The 25,176-nt window shown below is 41.4% G+C and overlaps 1 protein-coding gene and 1 pseudogene across 1 annotated transcript; both read right to left on the bottom strand.

The window, feature by feature from the left end:
- Positions 1-1,386: 1,386 nt before the first annotated feature.
- On the bottom strand, positions 1,387-17,956 carry LOC139424232 (B-cell receptor CD22-like; annotated as a pseudogene).
- Positions 13,481-14,912, bottom strand: LOC139424397 (putative nuclease HARBI1). Its single transcript, XM_071176170.1, has 3 exons — positions 14,717-14,912; positions 14,324-14,435; positions 13,481-14,229 (listed from the first exon to the last, which is right to left on the bottom strand). Exons 1-3 carry the CDS (start codon positions 14,783-14,785, stop codon positions 13,859-13,861), a joined length of 552 nt encoding a protein of 183 aa, XP_071032271.1. The 5' UTR covers positions 14,786-14,912; the 3' UTR covers positions 13,481-13,858.
- Positions 17,957-25,176: the final 7,220 nt, after the last annotated feature.

Genomic DNA, 25,176 nt, shown 5'->3' with positions numbered 1-25,176 from the left:
TCATAGAACGTTCCAGAATGTTCTATCTCTCAGTGTTCTGGAATGGAATGCCCTCTCTGACTGAATTACCCTCCACACTCCAAACATCCATGTTATGTCATATTGTGTCTGTGCGTTTTAAAAATGACAATGAATAATATTTTATGTAACTTGTTGCGTGTCTAGGTGGTGGACATCGCTCCTTCTGAAAGTGTCTGTGTATATTTTTTACAGACATGATGATGATGATGATGATGAAGATGAAACAAACACTATTGCCATACAAACCAATGTACTGTAAATGTCTTATTTGTAGTTACTGTACAATATATACTGTGTAGTACAAGAGGCGTGATTTTGAAAGCTTTTCAAAATGTCACACGTCACACAGTAGTTTAAACAGCAAAAAACATTTGATAAAAGCAATAAGAAACGTTGCATCAAGATGAACTCTTTCCTGGACATCGAGGCAAAAATGTGCCAGAACTTTGTCTTAAAAAAAGTATGAATATCTAAAAAAAATTAAGCAAACGTATACTTTGCGTATCATCTAATAGTACCATATGAAGTAATACAAATAATAGAAACAGAATATCTATTGTTGTTAGACTTCATATCTCACACGTCTGGTGATTGTTTTGTTTTGTTGAATAGAGTCGTCCTGTGTGGCTCAGTTTATACAGCATGGCTCCTGGGCTCCATTCCTGCTGGGACCTCCATATGAAAAATTTATTCACGCATGACTGTAATGACTGTAATGACTGAGTGAATGAATTTGGATAAAAGTGTCTGGTAGATGGCATATATTATTATATACTATTATAAACTGGGAAATTTGTTTTTTCGATGCTGATTGGCTGAACCAGCATTTCAGGAGAGAAAAATACTTTATTGCTTCTATAAACTGGTGACCAATGTAATTAGACCAGTAAATAGTCATTTTCTGTCATACCCATGTTATACCACAGCCAATCAGCATTCAGGGCTCAAACCACCCAGTTTATAATGGTCAATATTCCACACCTCCACAGGCATTATATCACTTAGTTTAGATATACAGGTACAGATACACAAGGTTATTGTCAAACTTGTTGTGTTCTTGTCTTCTTGGTTCTGGGTTTGTTGTGTTCAGGTCTTCTTGGTTCTGGGTTGGTTGTGTTCAGTTCTTCTTGGTTCTGGGTTTGTTGTGTTCAGGTCCACTTTGTTCTAGGTTTGTTGTGTTCAGGTCCACTTTGTTCTGGGTTTGTTGTGTTCAAGTTCACTTTGTTCTGGGTTTGTTGTGTTCAGGTCCACTTGGTTCTGGGTTTGTTGTGTTCAGGTCCACTTGGTTCTGGGTTTGTTGTGTTCAAGTTCACTTTGTTCTGGGTTTGTTGTGTTCAGGTCCACTTGGTTCTGGTATTGTAATGCTCAGGTCTTCTTGATTCTGTATTTGTTGACTGTGCTGTAGAGAACAGAGGAGTCCTCCTCAGCAGCACCAGGGTCTGCTGATGTGGGGCTGAAGAGAGAGAAATTAAACAAAGTATGCGCCCCAAATGGTGGCACCTTATACTCTTTATAGTGCACTACCTTTGACCAGGGCCTATGGGGCTCACATCAAAAGTTGTGAACTAAATAGGGAATAGGGTGCCATTTGGAATACAAGCAGAACAGTTCCTCAAAACCATCATCGCATCACTCCCTCATTATAGACATTGTCCATTGTTGGGTTGGTAGATTAAGAAAATGACATCACTAGTGGTCAACAGTTTTGCTTATTGATGACATCTCCTACAATAAACTGCAGCATATGAATGACCTTAAGGCAGAATATGCTCACCAGGTGGCATCACTCAGGAGGTTGAATTTCAGAGTAGCGTACTGGATATCCTCGTCCTGTTCCTGGGCTTGAGACTGTTGGACGGTCGAGTACAGAAGGACTTCCTGGAAGTGGACGCTGGCGTAGTGAACATCATCCTGGTCATCTGTGGCCACTGTCTGTGCTGCAGTAGGGGTCATGGCCATGCCTGAGATGTTGTCGTACACTGGACTAGAGTCTCCCTGATGGGGTGAGAGGACAGACAACATGAGGAGTGGAAATGTTCCACAAAGCAATACACAATCATCACAGTCTCCTTCTGATTCCAACACTCACCTGTTCATTTTCTGATGTGTCTCCTGTGTTGGAGGTGGGTTTGGAGGCCTTCTTCCTGTTTTGTAAACAAATGTATTAATGAAGTAATGAAGCTAATAATTAACAGAGTGCTACATTTAAATAATCTACAACCAAGCATTTTAACTCACCTGAACCACATTAGTCCAGAGAGACAGAGGATGAGAACCAGAACAACCACTATCATTCCTACAGCTGCAGTCAGAATTGAGGTCTGTTTCCCTACAATAAAATATGGATGGTATGAGTACATGGCATGATATAATAAACTAAAAATAAACTTAAATACATGACATTAATACAATACTTGTTAAGGGATCTTATAACCCAGTGTATAGATGTAGACTAAGGTGTAATAAGACGATGTGTAATGATTAACATTAGATTGAAACATGTAGTTCTGTGTTGAAGTGTTGAAGATGTATTTTACCTGCTACAATGATCATCAGAGCTGTAGAGTTCATAGATCCTCTTCCATTCTGGGCCTCACAGTAGTATTATCCTCTGTCCTCAGAGGTGATGTTAGTGATGTTGTAACTCTGTCCTGATGCTTTTGGTGAGGTTACGTTCTTCTTGTACCAGGTGTATTTGTCCACAGGTGGGTTGGCATCACTGCTGCAGGTCAGAGTCACTGAACTGCCCTCCACTACTTCACCAGAGGGGCTGACTGACACTGAGGTGTTCTTTGGGCCATCTGGTAAAATATAATTTGTCAGATTATTAAGACAGTAGTTTTATTACAACTTCACATTACATGTCATATCAAAATGAACTGATCAGAGAACTAAAACTATAACTTACACAAAACATTAACAAGAACACATTTAGAGATGCTTAATGACTACTTTGTTTCATTAATACTTGTTTGCAACCTTGGCATTTAAAGAAATATATATACAGTGCCTTGCGAAAGTATTCGGCCCCCTTGAACTTTGCGACCTTTTGCCACATTTCAGGCTTCAAACATAAAGATATAAAACTGTATTTTTTTGTGAAGAATCAACAACAAGTGGGACACAATCATGAAGTGGAACGACATTTATTGGATATTTCAAACTTTTTTAACAAATCAAAAACTGAAAATTTGGGCGTGCAAAATTATTTAGCCCCCTTAAGTTAATACTTTGTAGCGCCACCTTTTGCTGCGATTACAGCTGTAAGTCGCTTGGGGTATGTCTCTATCAGTTTTGCACATCGAGAGACTGACATTTTTTCCCATTCCTCCTTGCAAAACAGCTCGAGCTCAGTGAGGTTGGATGGAGAGCATTTGTGAACAGCAGTTTTCAGTTCTTTCCACAGATTCGCGATTGGATTCAGGTCCGGACTTTGACTTGGCCATTCTAACACCTGGATATGTTTATTTTTGAACCATTCCATTGTAGATTTTGCTTTATGTTTTGGATCATTGTCTTTTTGGAAGACAAATCTCTGTCCCAGTCTCAGGTCTTTTGCAGACTCCATCAGGTTTTCTTCCAGAATGGTCCTGTATTTGGCTCCATCCATCTTCCCTTCAATTTTAACCATCTTCCCTGTCCCTGCCGAAGAAAAGCAGGCCCAAACCATGATGCTGCCACCACCATGTTTGACAGTGGGGATGGTGTGTTCAGGGTGATGAGCTGTGTTGCTTTTACGCCGAGCATAACGTTTTGCATTGTTGCCAAAAAGTTCAATTTTGGTTTCATCTGACCAGAGCACCTTTTTCCACATGTTTGGTGTGTCTCCCAGGTGGCTTGTGGCAAACTTTAAACGACACTTTTTATGGATATCTTTAAGAAATGGCTTTCTTCTTGCCACTCTTCCATAAAGGCCAGATTTGTGCAATATACGACTGATTGTTGTCCTATGGACAGAGTCTCCCACCTCAGCTGTAGATCTCTGCAGTTCATCCAGAGTGATCATGGGCCTCTTGGCTGCATCTCTGATCAGTCTTCTCCTTGTATGCTCTGAAAGTTTAGAGGGACGGCCAGGTCTTGGTAGATTTGCAGTGGTCTGGTACTCCTTCCATTTCAATATTATTGCTTGCACAGTGCTCCTTGGGATGTTTAAAGCTTGGGAAATCTTTTTGTATCCAAATCCGGCTTTAAACTTCTTCACAACAGTATCTCGGACCTGCCTGGTGTGTTCCTTGTTCTTCATGATGCTCTCTGCGCTTTTAACGGACCTCTGAGACTATCACAGTGCAGGTGCATTTATACAGAGACTTGATTACACACAGGTGGATTGTATTTATCATCATTAGTCATTTAGGTCAACATTGGATCATTCAGAGATCCTGACTGAACTTCTGGAGAGAGTTTGCTGCACTGAAAGTAAAGGGGCTGAATAATTTTGCACGCCCAATTTTTCAGTTTTTGATTTGTTAAAAAAGTTTGAAATATCCAATAAATGTCGTTCCACTTCATGATTGTGTCCCACTTGTTGTTGATTCTTCACAAAAAAATACAGTTTTATATCTTTATGTTTGAAGCCTGAAATGTGTCAAAAGGTCGCAAAGTTCAAGGGGGCCGAATACTTTCGCAAGGCACTGTATATATATATTTCACCTTTATTTAACCAGGTAGGCCAGTTGAGAACAAGTTCTCATTTACAACTGTGACATGGCCAAGATAAAGTAAAGCAGTGCGACACAAACAACAACACAGAGTTACACATGGAATAACACAATAGAAAAAAATATATACAGTGTGTGCAAATGGCATGAGGAGGTAGGAAATAGATAGGCCATATTAGCGAAGCAATTACAATTTAGCAGATTAACACTGGAGTGATAGATGAGCAGATGATGTGCAAGTAGTAATACTGGTGTGCAAAAGAGCAGAAAAGTAAATAAAAACAATATGGGGAAGAAATAGGTAGATTGGGTGGGCTATTTACAGATGGATTATGTACAGCTGCAGCGATCGTTTAGCTGCTCAGATAGCTGATGTTTAAAGTTAGTGAGGGAAATGTAAGTCTCATTCAAACACTAATTCAAACACTGAGATGTATTTTACTCACATTTCACATCCATGTTGATAGACTCAGGCCTGTCTGTCCCCAACTCATTCTGGGCCTGGCAGTGGTACTCCCCAGTATCAGATGACTTGATTTGATTGAAGGTATGATGTGGTCCTGTGTTCTGATTGGAGATACTCTGATAGTGACCCCCATTCTTCTTGTACCAGGTGTATTTGTCCACAGGTGGGTTGGCATCACTGCTGCAGGTCAGAGTCACTGAACTGCCCTCCACTATTTCACCAGAGGGACTGACTGACACTGAGGTGTTCTTTGGACCATCTGATGTTGAAGATGACAGAAAAATAACAACTCAAATAACATGTAAGGAACCAAGAGATTATGTAAATTTGTATAAATTATTATATTATACTGACATGTAGAACCATGTATTACAGAGATGGTGTAAATGAGTATAGATTAGTATATTACACTGACATGTAGAACCATGTATTACAGAGATGATGTAAATTAATATAGATTAGTATATTATACTGACATGTAGAACCATGTATTACAGAGATGATGTAAATTAGTAGAGATTAGTATATTACACTGACATGTAGAACCATGTATTACAGAGATGATGTAAATTAGTAGAGATTAGTATATTACACTGACATGTAGAACCATGTATTACAGAGATTATGTAAATTAGTATATATTAGTATATTACACTGACTGTAGAACCATGTATTAGAGAGATGATATCAATGACTTTCACTGTAGATATATCAACATCCCAAGTACTCACATCTGACAGTGAGAGTCTCTTCTGTAGAGAGGATTCTCTCAAAACCTTCTACAGCACAGGAGTAGTTCCCTGCATCCTCACTGCTGATTGGTTCTAGGATCAGACTGTTATAACTGGTGATTGTGTTAGTCAGACGTTGTCCGTTCTTGTACCAGATGCAGGTGGGGTTCAGACCGACTGTACATTTGGTTCTACATCTCAGTGTGACTCTCTCCCCCTCTGACACAGACGTAGGATCCATCTCCAACAGGATATCTAAGAGGAAATATGTATTTGACTCTAGTCTTTGTAATGTAACTAGACTTGTCCTGTAGCATAACGTGTAATATTACCTGTGACAGTCATCATCACACCAGGAAGGCCAGAAAATTTGCCCTCATATTTTGTTATTAATCTGAATTTGTACTCAGCTGAGTCCTTCTCTGTCAGGTATTTTATTGTCATGGTGTGGTGGTTCTCTGTGTTCCTATTGTACTCCACACGACCTGCATACTCTGGATATGACCTGAGATCTACAGGGTGTTTCTGTGTAAACCAGAATGAACCTTGTTCTATATAACTAGTGGCATGAGTGTAATAGCAGGATATGTCCACTGTGGAGCCCTTCAAGACACAGATTATCCTCTTGGTGTAAGTCACACTCCAGCAGTTTGAATTATGAACACCTGAAACATTATGAAGACATCTGTTAGTTTTAAACTATTTCTGTTTACTTTTGTGCTAGTAAACTACTTGACCATTTTCAGAATTTTGTAAATCAATAACAATTGTAGCTGTTTTTTGATATTGTGAAATTATAACTAAATTAATCTACACTCACACATTGCAGGAGAGCGGAGATCCTCATGGCCTTTTACAGCACAGGAGTAGCTGCCTGCATCCTCACTGTAGACATATCTAGAGTATATAGAGGAAGTCCTCTCATCTAGATATTGTCCGTTCTTGTACCAGACGTAGGTGGGGTTACCAGGCAGGCTGCAGCTGGTTCTACAGGTCAGTGTTTTCTCATTCCATTGTCCTGTCACCTCCACCTGCAGTTCTGCATAGAGAGGTTATGAAAACAACAACAGAGTAAGTATGTCAATTACCACCATGTCACTGTTCTCATAGAACATTTAATACATAACTAAGATGGTAGAGTACTATACTATATATGAAACATTACAGTACCAGTGACAGAGAGAGTGACTCCACCTCGGGCAGTTTTCCAATCTGACTTGTCTGTTTTATATCTGAAGTAATATGTATCTTTGTCACTCTGTCTCAGGTCTGTTATTCTCAGGGTAGAGTCCTTCTCTGTTGTCTGACGGTACTCCACACGACCCTCATTATTAGATTGGATTTCAACAAATCGACCCGCACCACTATTCCAATAAGACCATCCAATTGTTGTGACTCTATGACCTCTGGGATATGTGTAAGAGCAGGACAGCTCCACTGTTGACCCCTTCAAGGCACAGATACTATTCTTGGTGTAGGTCACACTCCATCCATACTGCCCGAGTACCACTGAAAGCACATTACATTAAGCACAAACCTATTGGTTCACACTGACAGTAGGGTTTGTCCACACATTGTTGCCATACTGCATTTGCTGAGGAATGGAAACCATAGAAAAGCATCCCTCAGTGAGGTGTGAAATATAACTATTTAAAGTGAAGTGGAGACACCTAACAGAACACACCAGAATAACATTATGATTCTTATCCTTTTAGAAATGTCTGTAGATTGTTAAACAGAGCAACTAAAAGATAAGAATGAGACCATACCTGCTACAGACCAGAGAAAGACCACCAACACACTTCCTGCTGTTCTCAAGGCCATTGTTGCATCTCCCACCCTGCAGTCTTAGAAACATAAACAACAACTCACTCTATAGCTGGTGAATAACTCCACCTGATACATTGAAGTATAAACTGTAAATGGGGTAGAGGGCCTCATTACTGAAAATGAACCAGGCTCATACTGAATACGTTTCCATGCACACCAATATTCCATTATTATTAGTATTCTGTTTTTGATTTGACGCATATAAACTTCATATCCCATTTACATTAACCCAAAAAGCTTGTATTCCGGTTATGAGAAACCTGGATAAGATGCCTGGGGATATGAGGATTTTAGACAGGATACTGTGGCAGGTAAACATCTCATCCCATTTACTGTTTTTCGTGGTCTGTGCTGTCAGGCTCAGTTTCTCATATCATGGGTGTTTTGTGATGATGTTTTCATCTGATTGTCAAATAAGTCACTTCAAACACTAGGCTACCTTCGCAGTTCGATCCACCATAATTGCAAAATAATTTATTTTGCTGATACTCCATTCTGGACTGGTATAATTGGCTAATTTCACCCCTAATTTAGACAAGTTATCAGGATATGTTAAGACCCAGATGCAGACCGTGTCGAAGCAACAATGTTAATTACAGCAACAGGGGCAAAGGTACAGGACAGGCAAGGGTAAAATCCAGGAGGATGAGAAAAGAGAGACTGGGGAAAAGCAGGAGCTGACAACAGACAAACAGAGAACACCGGTATCAATACACAAGAGATAATGGGGAAGATGGGCGACACCAGGAGGAGGAAGGAGAGAATCACAAAGACAGGTGAAATAGATCAGGGTGTGACACAAGTTTATGCTTGTAATTTACGACATTTGGTAGACCATTTGTTTGTCAACTACAGTGCATTTGTCACGTTCTGACCATAGTTCTTGTGTGTTTTCCTTGTTTTAGTGTTGGTCAGGACGTGAGCTGGGTGAGCATTCTATGTTGTGTGTCTAGTTTGTCTATTTTTATGTTTGGTCTGATATGGTTCTCAATCAGAGGCAGGTGTTAGTCATTGTCTCTGATTGGGAACCATATTTAGGTAGCCTGTTTTGTGTTGGGTTTTGTGGGTGGTTGTTTCCTGTGTCAGTGTTTGTGCCACACGGGACTGTTTCGGGTTTTCACGTTTCTTGTTTTTGTAGTTGTGTTTATGTTGAGTTTTCCTATTAAAACCATGGACACTTACCACACTGCGTTTTGGTCCGCCTCTCCTTCGACGGAAGAATCCCGTTACAGCATTTGGATAGTATTCAGACCCCTTGACTTTTTCCACATTTTGTAACATTACAGTCTTATTCTAAAATTGATTAAATACACACAATAACCTCATGACAAAGCAAAAACTGTTTTTTATAAATGTTTGCTAATTTATTCACAATAAAAAAATGAAATATAACATTTACATAAGTATTCAGACCCTTTACTCAATACTTTTTTGAAACACTTTTGGCAGTGATTACAGCAACAATTCTTCTTGTGTATGATGTTACAAGCTTGGCACACCTGTATTTGGGGAGTTTCTCCCATTCTTCTCTGCAGATCCTCTCAAGCTCTGTCTGGTTGCAGAGATGTTCAATCAGGTTCAAGTCCAGGCTCTAGCTGGGCCACTCAAGGACATTCAGAGACTTGTCCTGAAGCCAGTCGTGCATTGTCTTGGCTGTTAGCTTAAGGTCTTTGTCTTGTTGGAAGGTGAACCTTCGGCCTAGTCTGAGGTCCTGAGCGCTTTGGAACAGGTTTTCATCAAGGATCTACCTGTACTTTGATCCGTTCATCTTTCCTTCGATCCTGACTAGACTCCCAGTACCTGCCACTGAAAAACATCCCCACAGCATGATGCTTCCACCACCATGCTTCACCGTAGGGATGGTGCCAGGTTTCCTCCAGATGTGACGCTTGGCATTCAGGCCAAAATGTTTAATCTTGGTTTCATCAGACCAGAGAATATTTTTTCTCATGGTCTTTAGGTGCATTTTAGCAAACTCCAAGCGGGCTGTCATGTTTACTGACGAGTTGATTCGGTCTGGTCACTCTACCATAAAGGCCTGATTGGTGGAGTGCTGCAGAGATGGTTGCCCTTCTGGAAGGTTCTACCCTCTCCACAGAGCTCTGTCAGAGTGACCATTGGGTTCTTGGTCACCTTCCCGACCAAGGCCCTTCACCCCCGATTACCCAGTTTAACCAGGCGGCCTACTCTAAGAAGAGTCTTGGTGGTTCCAAATTTCTTCCGTTTAAGAATGAAGGAGGCCACTGTGTTCTTGGGTAATGCAGCAGAAATGTTTTGGTACTGTACCCTTCCCCCTCGACACCATCCTGTCTCGGAGCTCTACGGACAATTCCTTCGACCTCTTGGCTTGGTTTTTGCTCTGACATGCACTGTCAACCGTGGGACATTACATAGATAGGTGTGTACCTTTCCAAATCATGTCTAATCAATTGAATTTACCACAGGTGGACTCCAATCAAGTTGTAGAAACATCTCAAGGATGATCAATGGAAATATGATGCACCTGAGCTCAATTCCGAGTCTATCAGCAAAGGGTCTGAATAGTTATATAAATAAACAGGGTTGTGGAGTAACGGGTTACATGTAAGGGATTACAAAGACGGTAACTGTAACCCGTTACGTTACCAGCAAAAATATTGCAATCAGATTACGGATACTTTTGAAAAACTAGATGATTAATTCGAGGATGACTTTTACATTCAGAAAGGATGTTTGCAAAAAATATCTTTGACACTTCTCTGTTTTCTCAATGGAATTCAAATCATCATTGAAAAAAGGCTCAAGTCAGACATCCCTGTGATGACACACCAAATATGTTTGATCGATCATGGGAAAAGCTCAGGAATGGGCTTTTGTAGGCTTCAGTCCAAGCTATGTCTTCCAATGGTGCGACTGCTGTCGGCATCCAAAGATTATCCAACTTGAATAAACTCTTGGAGGTAAAGATGACAGCAGTGGTGTAGTCTACGGTGATACAGATATTTCTTATTATTGATATCTACATAGCGCATTGATGTGAATCATACTGCTGCTCTCTCATTTAGCTATCTGCGCCTTACGGATTGTGGTTGTTGTGGACGGCTATTCACAAATCTAAATGTGTATTTGAACCCAATAGTGGTTGAATTCAGGAAGTTTAAGCTGCCTATCAATCATTGCTTTTTAAACCAGTGGACAGCCAGTGAAAAATGCGCTCTTGCAACAGCTGCATAGTGTGGTTCCCAGCCTATGGAATAAAAGTGGAGCTTTTATTGCTCAATCTAATTCATGCTGATAATAGTTTTTTTTACCCATAGGCCTAATGGACAACTGCTCAAACTCGCACACTTTTGATAGACTTAAAGGGGCAATCTGTTGTTGTTACATCGATTTTTGGACTTACAAATATACCAGTCAAAAGTTTGGACACACCTACTCATTCAAGGTTTTTTCTTCATTTTTACTATTTCTACATTGTAGTTTGACATCAAAACTATGAAATAACACATATGGAATCATGTAGTAACCAACAAAGTTTTAAACATATGAAAATATATTTCATAAAATATATATTATTTGAATGTTGTTCAACATTTCTCTGGCTAACTAACGGATAATTCGATCCAGCTAGCAAGATACTGAAAAATACTTGTTCCACCTCTTTCTCCCTATCCTCAAACTTTCCAAATATCAGTTGTTTTTCGGTTACAGCTCATGAAGTACATTTCATCACCTTCTCACCCATGTCTCCGTGTTCAGGCTTCTCACCTAACGTTACCTCTTCGTTATCATTCAGGGGACGCGCTGCTGTAACTGACAAAATGCCAATTCCAAGGCGCACGCTGATGATGTAACTAGTAAGTTGGTTATCTCTTCTTTCTTGAGTTGTGTGCTGCGCTGCATTCTGTTGTTATGTAATGTGAACGATTGGCCTTGATTACAGCCAGTATTGCTCCAAACGCGCATCACTCGTGCTTTTACAGCCAGTAAGAGATTGCATGGCTGTGTGCTCGATTTAATACACCTGTCAGCATTGGGGTTGGCCCGAAATAACCAAATCCATTAATTTGAAGGGGTGTCCACATTCTTTTGTATATATAGTATGCATTGAATCTATATATATATATATATATATATATATATATATATATATATATATATATATATACACAACTACAGTTAGCCGCTTCTCTTCTGTCGTAACTTGTTGCCCCAGAGGACTAAATAAAGTAGTGCTAACCAGAATAATGTCTTACATAGAAAGAATTAATGCATTAGTGAGCATTAGTGTGCATTAGTAATTAACACCAGTAAAGTTCTGTTTCATTTAGGGACCGGGGAGAAAACACAATAACTCCAAAACAGTGGAAAGTGTCGTCCTGTGCCAAATGTCCAAATGTCATCAGTTTGACCAGTTTGAAGGAAATTATGAAACAAGTTTCTGATTCGACTTCATTCGTGGGTGCATATTATATGTGGTTGAAATACTGTCTGCTCGCTTAACAGTGTCAAAGATAACACATGACACGCCATTCCATTTTCTCAAGAGATGCTGAAAGAAAGAAGTCATATTTCTCCACTCCTGTTCCTGATACAAATTTAACATTTGTTGTTTCATTTTACTGGGGGAAAAAAGCACAATTCTACTGGCATTAATAGGATATAGGCCTACAGACAGTGTCCATATTTCAGTTACTATTCCATTTAGCCTATGTGAATTTCAATTATACATTTTCTGTGTATTCATGGGTACAGGGATACTGGTGAGCGGGATATCAAAGGTGCATGTGTAACGGATGTGAAACGGCTAGCTAGTCAGCGGTGTTCGCGCCCGGGTATGGGCGAGGGGACGGTCTAAAGTTATACTGTTACACATGTAAACAGCTACTATCCGGAATACTGTGCACATGTAAACATGGTCATTGTGTATGTTTAAACTGAGATGTGGTATGATGCAAAAACAATTTCCTAATGTATACAATAGTCATCATCATAAACAGCAATAACAACAACACAAACAACAACAACAACAATAACTTATAGAACAGGGGCCTGTTGCACAAAACTAGGATAAGGGATTAAGCCAGGATATCTTGGTGATCCTGGCTCAATTGATCCGTAATCCGGTTGCACTAAAGATGGATAGGGGGCAGGAGGATATGTTATGGTATAAATTACCATGGAGATTTATTCTGTGGAGCTAGCCTGCTCCAGACCAGGCTAAATTCCAGGATCTATTTAATCTCATCCCTAATGTCAGTCAGCAGTCACCACAAATGGAAACCAATAGTTATTTCACTGCTCACTATACATTGTTATCACATATAACTAGACCCACTGTTATTTAAACGTTTGTGATCATTAATTTCAATGATTTTGGATAAAAAATGATTTTTAGATGATGTTGCTATCATTAGATAATTTACAGTTTCCCATAGACTATAAGGCTATATATAAAATGCTAGAATATTAGGGCCACAGAGGGGAAAAAAACACAAGTCATAATATTGTAACCAGTTGTTTTAAAGGAGGACAGTTGTTAAAATGACAGATGTGGGGCATTTCGTGAAATTGTACTTCAGTATGGTTTCATAAACAAAGACATGCTGATGTGCCAGAATATTAAGTATCACATTGTCATAAGTATCAAAACTGTAAAAACAATATGTAGCTTTTCTGCAGAAAGAACCAGCCTCATAAATTTATGACTTTATCCTTTTTCTTCAGTGTGGCCCTAGTACTCTGTCATATAAACAAATACACATTCCATATGAATATAAAAACACAATGTGTAACATTATGTTCCTTTATTGAATAAGGACAAAACAAAGCAGGTAAACCATCAGCTCCTTTCAAAACTGAAGTCACAGTGACTCTACAAGATGGAAAGCACAGAATCTAAGCATATTATACAAAATGATACATATACAGACCTTTGAATGTGTATAACACACCCTGCATGTCTGCACACTAAAATAAATGCAGGACAAATCCATACACATCAACTGAACAGACAAATGAATGGATGCAGTAGCCTCCCTGCAGCCTTGTATTACACACAGTATACCGCACAAACATCATAAGAGGCCAAATTCGTCAAAAAACGAACCCAAAAAAAACCAAATTCCTCTGCCACCGCAGGACATATTTAACCAAAATTGAAAGCACACATACTAACTAAAATAATTCAACACATATTGGTCCCTCAGCAGCCGACCACTGTCGTCATCAGGGAAGATTGCCGGATTGTCCCAGTCCATGGCTGGTGGCACTCTGGGGGCCCTCTCCTTCCTCAGGCAGGCCACATTGTGGAGGACAGCACAAGCCACAGTAATATCACATGCCCTAACAGGGCTGACCCTTAATTTGTGAAGGCAGTGAAAGCGTGCCTTCAGGAGGCCAAAGGTCATTTCAACTCTGGCCCTGGTCCTGGCATGGGCATGGTTGTAGGCCTGCTGTGCTTCCTGGGGGTCTGTGAAAGGTGTCAGGAGAAAAGGCTGGCAGCCATACCCCCTGTCTCCCAGCAACACACCAGAGAATTCACCTGTCAACACAAAATCTCATCATTACTACCTCATAAACACAGTGATATTCTTGACACAGCCATGATGGTTATAAATAGGGGTTGTGTGGCTTACCTTGTGATAGGCACTGATAGATTTCAGAGGCCCGAAAGATTCTGGAGTCATGGACTGAGCCAGGCCATTTTGCCACAACATTGCTGATCACACAGTCAGCATTGCAGACCATCTGAAATCATAAGATGAGGAATATTACACCAATCAATGCACATCACTGGCAATGCAGAGTGTTCGTCAATGGACAATATCAAAAAGTTATGTTCACCTGAACATTAATGCTGTGAAAGGATTTCCTATTCACAAAATCGGCCTCATGGGCACCTGAGGGGGCTTTTATCCTTATGTGTGTGCAGTCCACTGCACCAATGACATTGGGGAAACCTGTCACACAAAGTAATGAGTATCCTACTATGTGTTAACAGTTGTCCTGTAATTTGTAGATCCTCTTACCTGCAATCCTATAGAACTCCTCTTTGATGTCACAGAGTCTTCTGTGGCCAGGGAAGGAGATGAAGACATCTGCTAATGCTTTGATAGCCAGACACACACTCCTTATTGTGCGGCAAATTGTGGCCTTGTTCAGCTGTTCTGCATCCCCCACTGAGTACAGGAAGGCTCCACTAGTAAAAAAGCGCAAGGCCACACAAACCATTTGCTCCACACTCAGTGCATGGCTCCGTGCAGTGCGGTGCTTAATCCTGGGACCCAGTAGTCTGCATAGATACCTGATGCCATCTGCAGAAAACCTGTATCTTTCATATAGATGGTCATCAGGGAAGGCCAGTGGGTCCAACCGGTCCCTGAAGACCCTTTCTCACCTGAAGGCTCTCCTCAGCACAAGTGCTTCTTCATCCACCACATCTCGCACGAATGGGCATGCCATTGTCAGAGCAGAAAGGAACACACAATTTTGGGCCTTCATATAGGCTAGTGGCCACACCTGGTGCTGGGGGGGGTGGGAAAAAGAGGGCGATGCCTTATAACGATGACTTGGTTGTACTGATTGCTGGGAAAATAAAAAAAACCTTAGAAAGATGCCACCGTCCTGTGTGCTCACAATAAGAGCTCATATGTCATGGCTCACTTGACTTTACGAGAATATACCTAATTTTTATTTTGAGCTGTGTCATCTTCTTGGAGCTGGGGGAGGAAAGAAAAATAATGATTAATACATTTGTGTTACAGTTAGCATACAGTGTACATTGAAGGCATATCTCACCTCCCTCTCAAGTTTTTTTATTTCAAGGTCCAGTTTCCTAATTGTCCTCTTTTTTATTTCGAACTCCAGTGCAAGATTTTCCATCTTTTTCTTCTTGTACTGAATGTCTATGTCTGCCAGTTCTATTTGGCACCGGAGGTGGTTGCCATACAACTTTCTGATAGCTTGTGAGCTCTGTGAACACAATACAATTAGCGCAGCTGGAATTTGGCAGGATGTGGTGTCCTTTTATTAATACGCACTATGTTGCCAGGCTGGTTTTCCCACTGTATAGCATCTGGGTCCTGTAAAAGAAATTAGATTTTTTGATTTTGATGAGGACTCCTCACCATTGTAGAGTAAATAGTACTTTCACAGTCTTAACATGATACCTCATGCCTTCTGGAATCCAGAGAGATGGTCTCCTCCTCATCATCGTCTCCATCATGTGCTGTTGCTGCTGCACTGGGGCCTTCACCCTATCACATTTAATCGGATTCATATTGAAGCTAGTAGACAAGACATGCCAGGCCTACAGTATGCCTTTGATGGAGTACTCACTGGATCAGCATCGTCTGGTGCTTGTGCTGGTGGCTCTAACAGGAACACAGACACTGCAAGGCAATAGGTAAACCAAAGTCAGACAGTCCAAATTGATTCAATATGAATGTGGTTGTATCCCATGTAGAGATGGAAGGACATACCTTGAATGAAGCGGGTGGCATCTTGGGAGGAACCTATGCTCGTCTCTTTCCCCCCAGGGATCCCCTCTAAGACGGGCCTGCCTTTATTTAGCTCCAAGGCCATGTCCTCTGCTGGGGTAAGGTCAGCCTTTGGTGACCCACCACCCGTGCCTTGTCTGTGGGTATTCTTTTTCACTGCTAAAACAGTACAGACAATGTGTGAGCAGGCACCTTCTGGGTACAATATATGCTTGTGCTTTGTTAAATATTAGTCAGGGACCATACCATTCTGCAGAATGTTCTTGTATTTGATTTTGACCTGCTGCCATGTCCGTTTTGGCCCGTTCATGTTTAATCTACACACACACACACACACACACACACACACACTTAATGGAGTCACACTGCAAAAAATTACTTGGTATTTTTGTCTTGTTTTCAGTAAAAATATCAAAAATTTTATCATAGCTTTATACAGTGTGATGGAGTTACTTTACACAATTTCACTCATATCTGCAGTGCATTTCAATAAAAAAAATTAACCGTTTCATAATTACAGTACAACTGCATTTTTGGAGATGTGAATTAAATATTTGAATTGTAATTGTGATGTTTCAGCAGAGCGGTGAGTGTGTAATTGTGCACTACTTACGCATTCAGGCGGTCTGCAATACTTTGCCACGCTTTTTCTCTTTGCTTTATCACTGTGGCGGTGTTGCCTTTCTTCTTAATTATATCTTTTACCTCCTCGTATGCCTCCATGAGGATTTGTGCTTCCGACGGGGAAAAGTACGCGGCTCTAGTTGCCATGGTAAATCAGTTAATCTGTGATCTGTGGCGGGGTCTATTTGAGTGAGCCGTGAGCGCGCACCTATCCAGGATTGGTTTCACCTGGCTTAATGAATCCGTGTCTGCTCATCCTGGCTTGGTCTTTGTGCAACCAATTAAGCCTGGACGCACATGTTTTGGCTTCATTGAGCTCAGCTGAGTCATTTATCCCGGATGTCTTAATTCTACTTTTGTGCAACAGGCCCCAGATCTGTAGTACTACAAACACATATTTCTACATTGATTGTTCTGAAGCTGTTTTATACTCAGAACCCCAACTATTGGAATATAAATGTACAACCCTCCACGGTCCGTCAAGCTGTACAGCAGCCTAAAGACTGACCACCAGGTTCAATGATAGCTCTTATCCACAATCTGTGAGGCTAAGTGACTGACAAACACACGCACACACACACACAGTCATGTATAACTAACCTTGTGGGGACACACAATTCAGTCCCATTCAAAATCCTATTTTCCCTAACACTTGCCCTAACCCTAACCTTAACCCTAACCCTAACCTTGACCCCAAAACCAAACCTTAACCCTAACCCTAGCTCCTAAACATAAACCAAATTCTTATGTTAACCCTTATTCTAACCTTAACCTTAAACCCCAAACAAAAATGTTCCTAGTTGGTCAAATTCTTGTAGATTACTATTCTTGGGGCATCTGGTTCCCACAACTATAGTTAAACATGTCCACAAACACACACACACACCTTTTATATCCTACTTAAATGGACCAGGGGCCCAGATCCTAGATCAGCACTCCTACACTCTGATACACTTAATGAATACTCACCCTAATGTAACAACCAAAACACAGCTCAAAATAAATCAAAAAGTACATGACTTATGGCTAAAAACCATATTACCAAAACCAATATTTCAAGATATCATAACGCATACTTACAGCGTGAAGGGGAGAAGTTGTATACGGTAAGTCAGCTTCCTGGTAGTGTGTGGAAACTGCTAGTAAGTGTCAGTTCTGTGGTTGATACATATTTATGTTGTCAGAAGTTGCTGATGCGGAACTGTCCTTTCCTTCCTCTTTAAGACATTAACATGCATGAGGACCAGAACATCATGTCAGAAAGGGAGGTTACTGTATTAAAATAGAACATTTCTACACACCCTTGAACTTTTTTCACATTTTGCTGCTTTAAAATTAAATATAAAAAGGAATTTAATTAAAACAACTTCCCAACAGATATACTCAACCAACTCATCATTTTGAAAGTGAAAGAAAGTTATAGATTATTTTTCTAATTAAGAAAAAAATCAGAAACATCATAGTTGGATTAGTCTCCACCCCTCTGAGTTAATATTTAGTGGAAACCACTTTGGCAGCCATTACAGCTGTGAAACCTTTGAAATAAGATTCTACCACCTTTGCAAAAATCTTAGGGCAATATCTACCCATTGTTTTTATCCTAATTGCTCAAGTTTTTAACATTTGGTTGGGAATCATTGATGGACAGCAATATTCAAACCTTGTCTCTGATTGTTAAGCAAGTCAGGTGCTGAGACTAGACCACTCAGGAACACTGAACACCTCTTAGTAAGCCATTCTGCTGTGTCTTTGGCATTAACATTTGTGAAATTGTAAAAAAAAAAATATATATATATATAAATATATACACTGCTCAAAAAAATAAAGGGAACACTTAAACAACACAATGTAACTCCAAGTCAATCACACTTCTGTGAAATCAAACTGTCCACTTAGGAAGCAACACTGATGGACAATACATTTCACATGCTGTTGTGCAAAAGGAATAGACAACAGGTGGAAATTATAGGCATTTAGAGACACCCTCAATAAAGGAGTGGTTCTGCAGGTGGTAACCACAGATCACTTCTCAGTTCCTATGCTTCCTGGTTGATGTTTTGGTCACTTTTGAATGCTGGCGGTGCTTTCACTCTAGTGGTAGCATGAGACGGAGTCTACAACCCACACAAGTGGCTCAGGTAGTGCAGCTCATCCAGGATGGCACATCAATGCGAGATGTGGCAAGAAGGTTTGCTGTGTCTGTCAGCGTAGTGTCCAGAGCATGGAGGCGCTACCAGGAGACAGGCCAGTACATCAGGAGACGTGGAGGAGGCCGTAGGAGGGCAACAACCCAGCAGCAGGACCGCTACCTCCGCCTTTGTGCAAGGAGGAGCACTGCCAGAGCCCTGCAAAATGACCTCCAGCAGGCCACAAATGTGCATGTGTCTGCTCGAACGGTCAGAAACAGACTCCATGAGGGTGGTATGAGGGTCCGACGTCCACAAGTGAGGGTTGTGCTTACAGCCCAACACCGTGCAGGACGTTTGGCATTTGCCAGAGAACACCAAGATTGGCAAATTCGCCACTGGCGCCCTGTGCTCTTCACAGATGAAAGCAGGTTCACACTGAGCACATTGACGGACGTGACAGTCTGGAGACGCCGTGGAGAACGTTCTGCTGCCTGCAACATCCTCCAGCATGACCGGTTTGGCGGTGGGTCAGTCATGGTGTGGGATGGCATTTCTTTGGGGGGCCGCACAGCCCTCCATGTGCTCGCCAGAGGTAGCCTGACTGCCATTAGGTACCGAGATGAGATCCTCAGACCCCTTGTGAGACCATATGCTGGTGTGGTTGGCCCTGGGTTCCTCCTAATGCAAGACAATGCTAGACCTCATGTGGCTGGAGTGTGTCAGCAATTCCTGCAAGGGGAAGGCATTGATACTATGGACTGGCCCGCCCGTTCCCCAGACCTGAATCCAATTGAGCACATCTGGGACATCATGTATCGCTCCATCCACCAACGCCACGTTGCACCACAGACTGTCCAGGAGTTGGCGGATGCTTTAGTCCAGGTCTGGGAGGAGATCCCTCAGGAGACCATCCGCCACCTCATCAGGAGCATGCCCAGGCGTTGTAGGGAGGTCATACAGGCACGTGGAGGCCACACACACTACTGATCCTCATTTTGACTTGTTTCAAGGACATTACATCAAAGTTGGATCAGCCTGTAGTGTGGTTTTCCACTTTGATTTTGAGTGTGACTCCAAATCCAGACCTCCATGGGTTGATAAATTTGATTTCCATTGATCATTTTTGTGTGATTTTGTTGTCAGCACATTCAACTATGTAAAGAAAAAAGTATTTAATAAGAATATTTCATTCATTCAGATCTAGGATGTGTTATTTTAGTGTTCCCTTTATTTTTTTGAGCAGTGTATATACAGTTGAAGTTGGAAGTTTACATACACCTTAGCCAAATACATTTAAACTCAGTTTTTCACAATTCCTGACATTTAATCGTAGTACAAATGCCCTGTTTTAGGTCAGTTAGGATCACCACTTCATTTTAAGAATGTGAAATGTCAGAATAATAGTAGAGAGAATAATTTACTTCAGTTTTTATCTCTTTCATCACATTACCAGTGGGTCAGTATTTGGTAGCATTGCATTAGTATTTGGTAGCATTGCCTTTAAATTGTTTAACTTGGTCAAACATTTTGGGTAGCCTTCCACAAACTTCCCACAATAAGTTGGGTGAATTTTGGCCCATTCTTCCTGAGAGAACTGGTGTAACTGATTCAGGTTGGTAGGCCTCCTTGCTCGCACACGCTTTTTCAGTTCTGCCCACAAATTTTCGATTGGATTGAGGTCAGGGCTTTGTGATGGCCACTTCAATACCTTGACTTTGTTGTCCTTAAGCCACTTTGCCATCTTGTTTGGGTTGCATCCTTGTGTTTTTGGTATACGTGTTTGTTTTGGACTTTGTCCGTGTGTCTTTCAAGGCATGTTGTATATTTTGAGTGGAGTGTTAAACCCCCCCTCCATTACGGATTCCTCCGCCTGTCTCCAATCATTCCTACAATGTGACAATTACTGTGGATAGCCTCAGTATCACATGGGATGACGCTGGAGAGACGAAGCAGGTACGGGGAGTCAAGCATTTAATATTGAACGAGACAGTAACAGCGTCAGCCAATTAGTAATACAGACAAAAAACAATTAATTCAGCAGCGGGGAACAGAGCAAGGGAACTGTCAAATATAGAGGAGGTAATAACTAGGTGATAAGTGAGTCCAATTTCACAGATGCACGTGATGAGGGAAAGCAGGTGTGCGTAATGGATGTTAGGAGTGCATGATGCAGGGCAGCCTGGCGCCCTCAAGCGCCAGGGGGGGAGAGTAGGAGCAGATGTGACAGGTGTGGGCAGTGGTGGAGTTGAGGGCCATAAATGAAATACGGCTGTCCAAAATATAGCAGGCCAATGAGGAGAACGATGACACCTGTGAGGTTGTGTTGACATTAAGGCCAACACTAAATACCCCTTCCACAGCATCAGGTTGGTGCATCACAGTACGATGGAACACATCATTTTACAATAGTAGTAAATCATTTTACATTGATACTACTGTCTAACCCTAACCTTTCCTCCTAAGACTTCAAGTTATCACATTGGACCTTAGTGGAGAAGCTGACGCTGTATAGCTGTGTGATGACAAATCAAGGCTAGATATAGTCTCAGCTGTGTTGGATGGGAAGTTGATACTAGCATTACCTAGTATGTGGTGGTCTTACTATAGTTTCAGCTGTGTTGGATGGGATGTTGATACTAGCATTATCTAGCATGTGGTGGTCTTACTATAGTTTCAGCTGTGTTGAATGGGATGTTGATACTAGCATTACCTAGCATGTGGTGGTCTTACTATAGTCTCAGCTGTGTTGGATGTTGATACTAGCATTACCTAGCATGTGGTGGTCTTACTATAGTCTCAGCTGTGTTGGATGTTGATACTAGCATTACCTAGCATGTGGTGGTCTTACTATAGTTTCAGCTGTGTTGGATGGGCTGTTAATACTAGCATTACCTAGCATGTGGTTGTCTAACTATAGTTTCAGCTGTGTTGGATGGGATGTTGATACTAGCATTACCTAGCATGTGGTTGTCTTACTATAGTTTCAGCTGTGTTGGATGGGATGTTGATACTAGCATTACCTAGCATGTGGTGGTCTAACTATAGTTTCAGCTGTGTTGGATGGGATGTTGATACTAGCATTACCTAACATGTGGTGGTCTAACTATAGTTTCAGCTGTGTTGGATGGGATGTTGATACTAGCATTATCTAGCATGTGGTGGTCTTACTATAGTTTCAGCTGTGTTGGATGGGATGTTGATACTAGCATTACCTAGCATGTGGTGGTCTAACTATAGTTTCAGCTGTGTTGGATGGGATGTTGATACTAGCATTATCTAGTATGTGGTGGTCTTACTATAGTTTCAGCTGTGTTGGATGGGATGTTGATACTAGCATTACCTAACATGTGGTGGTCTAACTATAGTTTCAGCTGTGTTGGATGGGATGTTGATACTAGCATTATCTAGCATGTGGTGGTCTTACTATAGTTTCAGCTGTGTTGGATGGGATGTTGATACTAGCATTACCTAACATGTGGTGGTCTAACTATAGTTTCAGCTGTGTTGGATGGGATGTTGATACTAGCATAATCTAGCATGTGGTGGTCTAGCTATAATTTCAGCTGTGTTGGATGGGATGTTGATACTAGCATTACCTAACATGTGGTGGTCTTACTGTAGTTTCAGCTGTGTTGGATGGGATGTTGATACTAGCATTACCTAGTATGTGGTGGTCTTACTTAACACCCACATGGCGATCAGTGTTGGTAATCACACGTTCTATGTAGCTTGTGGAAATGTCTGTTGTAGTTTACTTGAGACACTTACAGTATATGCAGGCGTATTCTAGTAATGTACAGGGTCTATTTCTCTTGTTATCAGGCCATAATTTATTCTTCTGTCATGGCTTACCGGTATATACCGTTAAACATTAGCCTTCAGCTCAGGTAGACTATACTGTAGTTCTAGGGTGATTATGTAACAGTTGTCGTAGGTGGAAGAAGGTGAAGAGGACCAAGGTGCAGCGTGGTACGTGTTCATGGTAAATTTAATAAAGAAACTGAACACAAGAAGAAAAAAACAACAAAGTGGAACAAACGAAACAGTTCTGTCTGGTGGAGACACACAAAGACAGATAACAACTACCCACACCCATAGTGGGAAAACAGGCTGCCTATGTATGGTTCTCAATCAGAGACAACAATAACCAGCTGCCTCTGATTGGGAACCATACCAGACCTAAACATAGAAAAACAACACTTAGACATACAACAAAGAATACCCACCCACATCACACCCTGACCAAACTAAAAATAGAAACATACAAAGCAATCTACGTTCAGGGCGTGACAGATTATCAGGTCACTCTCACTGTGTATGCTGCAGATGCATCAGCTACTGCTGAGCAGTTTCAGTAGGACATTGGGCTATTTAGATAGTAAGATAGCTATCTAATGTTTAGTTACAGTTTTGGGGGGTTTGTAAGTAATACTGTGTTTTATGCTATGTGATAGTATGTCATGGCTGAGCTCTGTCGCTCTGCATCAGTCTACTGTTTTCTTCTCTCTGTACAATGTCTTCTGTTGTATAACCATGTATGCCTTTTCTATTCCAATTTCCTTTCTTATCATGGTCCGATAGCAGGCATCGAGTTCATATTTTGTGTCAGGACCCTTCAGCGTGCAGTCTAGTCAGGAATCCATCGTCGACTACTGAACATGGCCTACAGAGCAGCAACGAACATGCATTTCAAAGAGTATCTCTCCTCTTTCAATAGTACAAGTTTGAGTTCACGGTGTTGGGTTTACATTCAGCTTTTCCAGAGGTGCTCTGTATGAAGGCTTTATGGGTTCTTCAGTCTGAAATCCACTGAATGTTCTTCCCTTGAATTTTGCATGATCTCTTAAGTTCTGTTTACATTACGGTCTCTGACATGTAAATCAGAGTTCTCTCGTAAACCCCAAGATTAAATAATTAACAGGGAAATCATCCCGGGCTCTGGTTCCTTCATCAACAATGAGGGCTAGCTCTGAGCTATGGCCTCCCAAGTCTGCATTGACACTGCTACTGCTTCTCAATCAATGCCAGCTTAACTCTAAAGAACATGGGCCCATGACATGGGCTCTGCTGCTACGATGTTACATTTGATTGACCTTAGGTTGTGGAGCCTACATGAGTTCCTGCAGTATTGGTATATGATAAGGATTCTGTCAGCCTGTCGTGCAGAATCCTTCCTAAACTCCCAGTCCCTGGGGCTGAAAAACATCCCACAGCATGATGCTGCCACCACCATGCTTCACCGTAGGGATGGTGCCAGGTTTCCTCCAGACGTGACGCTTGGCATTCAAGGCCAAAGAGTTCAATCTTGGTTTAATCAGACCAGAGAATCTTTTTTTCTCATGGTCTGAAAGTCCTTTAGGTGCCTTTTGGCAAACTCCAAGCGGGCTGTCATGTGCCTTTTACTGAGGAGTGGCTTCTGTCTGGACACTCAACCATAAAGCCTGATTGGTGGAGTGCTGCACAGATGGTTGTCCTTCTGGAAGGTTCTCCCATCTCCACAGAGGAACTCTAGAGCTCTGTCAGTGACCATCAGGTTCTTGGTCACCTCCCTGAGGTGCTCCCCCGATTGCTCAGTTTGGCCGGGCGGCCAACTCTAGGAAGAATCTTGATGGTTCCAAACTTCTTCCATTTAAGAATGATGGATACCACTGTGTTCTTCGGGACCTTCAATGCTGCAGAAATGTTTTGTTACCATTCCCCAGATCTGTGCCTCAACACAATCCTGTCTCTGAGCTCTATGGACAATTCCTTCGACTCGTGACTTGGATTTTGCTCTGACATACACTGTCAACTGTGTGATCATATATAGACAGATGTGTGTCTTTCCAAATCATGTCCAATCAATTGAATTCACCACAGGTGTCACAACATCCACCGAAGTCGGCTCCTCTCCCTGTTGGGGCAGCGGCGTTCGGCATCACTGGTCTTCTAGCCATCGCAGCTCCATTTTTCATTGTTCCATGTGTTTTGTCTTGTTTCCACGCACACCTGGTTTACATTCCCTAATCACACTACATATATATTCCCTCTGTTCCCCCCCATGTCTTTGTGTGGAATTATTTTGTTATGTGTTTTGTGTGATGCGCCAGGCTGGTTTTTGCCCGGGTACCTTGTTTAACTCGAAGTACGTTTAATTGTTAAACATTTGCATCATTGTGACTGTTGTCGCGCTTTTCACTTTTGCCATTGGCTGGAGGTTTTTTGAAGCAGTTGCGTCCGTCTGTTGTTTCTTCTGCC

Source organism: Oncorhynchus clarkii, chromosome 13, assembly GCF_045791955.1.
Source record: "Oncorhynchus clarkii lewisi isolate Uvic-CL-2024 chromosome 13, UVic_Ocla_1.0, whole genome shotgun sequence".
Taxonomy (NCBI): domain Eukaryota; kingdom Metazoa; phylum Chordata; class Actinopteri; order Salmoniformes; family Salmonidae; genus Oncorhynchus; species Oncorhynchus clarkii.
Note: the sequence above shows the minus strand (reverse complement) of the source record. Positions and strands in the feature narration are given on the sequence as shown.

What these genes read in the sequence shown, in the direction of transcription:
- LOC139424397 (XM_071176170.1), bottom strand. Translation starts at nt 14,785, where the DNA reads ATGTCTTCATCTCCTTCCCTGGCCACAGAAGACTCTGTGACATCAAAG. An exon ending in GGAGTTCTATAGGATTGCAG is followed by an intron (nt 14,436 to 14,716) that starts GTAAGAGGATCT and finishes TTATGATTTCAG; the next exon opens with ATGGTCTGCAATGCTGACTG. An exon ending in CTATCAGTGCCTATCACAAG is followed by an intron (nt 14,230 to 14,323) that starts GTAAGCCACACA and finishes TTGTGTTGACAG; the next exon opens with GTGAATTCTCTGGTGTGTTG.